The 2,937-nt window shown below is 39.0% G+C and overlaps 1 protein-coding gene across 1 annotated transcript; it reads left to right on the forward strand.

Moving 5' to 3' along the window:
• Positions 1–532: 532 nt before the first annotated feature.
• On the forward strand, positions 533–2,440 carry LOC119635790 (P protein-like). Its single transcript, XM_038030795.1, has one exon. The coding sequence runs from the start codon at positions 533–535 to the stop codon at positions 2,438–2,440; it is 1,908 nt and encodes a 635-aa protein (XP_037886723.1).
• Positions 2,441–2,937: the final 497 nt, after the last annotated feature.

A 2,937-nucleotide genomic window follows, 5' to 3' on the forward strand; every position in this document is an offset into this window, starting at 1 on the left:
ATAAATAATAATTTATAGAAAATATAGTTTTACAGTTTTCTATACTTGGGAATATTTTTTCTTGCTTTTAAAAAAAGTTCTCATTGAGCTTGCATTGAAAAGAAAATTAATTTTAAAACGAAGAAATTCTTTCCTGTTTTGAAAAAAATAGTTTTTAATTTTTTAATCATATTGAACGAATACGATGAGCCGGCAAAATTTTGCCCATGATGCAGAGCAACGTATGTATAGCGATGTAAATATTACGGATGTCGGAAGCACAACATCAGTCCCAACTTCGGCTGCAGCCAGGAGGCGTATTAATTTTCAAGAGACAGAAGGTCGCCTGAAAGGCGGTGCTGCTCCTCCTACGCCCACTGCAGCGGCGGAAACGATTGCAGCTGAGGTCGAAACTGAAGTCGAATCGCCGAGCCGCAAACTTCTCATTTTGCGAAAATTTCCGCGTTATATAAAAATTGCAATTTTAATTTTTTGTTGGGTGGTGATCGCCTGTTGTTTAATGGGTTCACACGAGGCAGAAACAGAGACATATATGTTAACAGTAACCCCGGGAGATGCGACATATTATAAGGTCGAAGCACATTCCTATGAACGCAATTTGGCTTTGAGCATGACAGGCGCATTCAAAATGAGTTCATTTAAATTGGATCCTACGTCTTCTCAATTTGAAGAAGATGGTACTCCTTTCTTAGGTATTACATTAAGTCGGACCAGTAAGTCGACCGATTCGCAGGTGAACGTTACTTTAACCCAACGTTACCCTATTTGGGGTGAGAAAATGGATCGCGTTGACTTGTCCACCTGCGATGTACTCATGGAAGATGTTGACTTGGACTCTAATTTGTATGAATATCACATCGTTTTTTTTACCAACGTTAATCAGTCATTAGGACTGGAACTACACATACGAACTACACTGTTCACTCAATTATTGGGCACCATACTGGGTGTAGTGCTACTGGCAATTTACATACTTCTGATATTCGATTTGGTGCATCGAACATTGGCAGGATTAATCGCGTGCACGCTGGGTATCGGTATAATGGGTGCTCTACATATGAAACCCGATTTGGAAACAATATTTTCTTGGGTACACATCGATACGATTTTGTTGATTTTCGGCATTTCTGTCATCATGGGTGTAATGGCGGAGACAGGTGTTCAAGATTATCTTGCCGCGACTGGCTACGAATTGGCTTACGGCCATATTTGGCCGATGTTAAATGTGTTACTAATAACTTCGTTAACTTTGGCCATTTTCTATAACAATATTATGATAATATTATTTCTTGCACCTATTTGCTTGCGGATGTCCGAGATAATGGTCTTAAGTCCTATACCAGTGTTAATCTGTTTAACTATAGCCACAAATATTGGCTCCACTCTAACGCCGATGGGTTCGCTTAGCAATTATTTGATAGCGCATAGCCCGTATTTACCTTCTGGAAATATTGATCCCCCGACCTTTATTTTGCATATGCTGCCGGCTACGATTTTAACGGCCGCTCAATCGTACCTTCATTTGCGGATACAATTTATCAATTCGGATAAAATGCGACATACGCATACGGCTGAAGTCAGTTTAAAACGTCAAATACGACTTTGGGATAAGGCTGCTACTACAGTAGGTGACATTTCACTGGATGAGCGCGATTATCATGAGACAGTCAGGGCGCGCGTACGTGCATTGAAGAAACGTTTAAAACGGTTGGGTAAAATGCCGCAACCACGATCTGATTTCAGAGAGCAACTACAAAATTTACGGGATCATTTTGAAGTTCAAGGAAAAGATTTCATTATCATTTGCTGCGTGTCGCTAATAGTCGTACTGTTATTGTTTTCGTTGCACCTATATACCTATCTTATACATGCGTCGGTGGGTTGGATTGCTATACTTGCCGCTCTCTTAATGCTCTCTTTAATTAATCCGGAGGAATTAGAAAGTGTAATTTCGCGAATTGATTGGGGTACTATGCTCTTTATATGTAGTCTCTGCATATTAATGAATGTTCTCAAACAATTGGCTTTAATGAAATCGATTGGAACCGGTGTCGGACAATTTATATCCTCATTCGACAAGGAGAACGCTTTAATGGTGGCCATTATCACGATTTTGTGGCTCTCAGCTCTACTTACATGCATTCTTGACAATCTACCAGTAGCTGATTTTATGCTACAAGTCATTGTAACACTATCGGGCGATCAAAATTTACCATTAAATCCTTTAATCTGGGCTTTGGCATTGGGCTGCTCACTGGGTGGTAACGGAACTTTGATTGGTGCCATGTCAAATATCGCTTGCGCAGGCGTAGCTAATAGTCATGGCATTTCATTTACGTTCATCGATTATTTTAAGGTAGGCTTTTTGGTAATGATAGGCAACCTTATTATGGCTTCGACATATTTATTGATAGCGCACGTGGCTTTCCATTGGCATTAATGCAACTCTGCATGCATGTATTCACTAATCAAGTACTCTCGTAAACAATACTGATCTTTTATTGTATATTTGTAATAAAAATATTTTTTATAAATAATTTTTAAAATTAGCCTGACATTTACTTACAATTTCAAGGAACGAAGGAAGAAAGCGAAAGCTTAGAGAGCTCTGCAAAAAGCGAGTACACTCACGTCACAGATTTCGGCTATTCAAAGAGAAGAATCATCAAAAGATACGAATTGAAATAGGTTAGTCCCATAAATAAAATGAATTGTTTCGAGTCTTGCTTTATACCTACCACGGGATGTCTACGACATTCTAAGTTTTAGAATCGTGGAGATATTTACTATAGGGGAATGAATTGCAAAGTTTTTGCTAATTGTCCACGTATTTAAGGAGTACTTTCACTAATTTTCCAATTCGCCTTGAAGAGTGCATTGGGGAAAGATTTGTTCGTTCTTTCTCTGCACTGATAACAAAATGCTGAACAGCGGCAG

Source organism: Glossina fuscipes, unplaced genomic scaffold (assembly GCF_014805625.2).
Source record: "Glossina fuscipes isolate IAEA_lab_2018 unplaced genomic scaffold, Yale_Gfus_2 27, whole genome shotgun sequence".
Taxonomy (NCBI): domain Eukaryota; kingdom Metazoa; phylum Arthropoda; class Insecta; order Diptera; family Glossinidae; genus Glossina; species Glossina fuscipes.

Excerpts from the sequence above, each read along its gene's own strand:
- LOC119635790 (XM_038030795.1), top strand. The coding sequence starts at position 533 with ATGTTAACAGTAACCCCGGGAGATGCGACATATTATAAGGTCGAAGCA.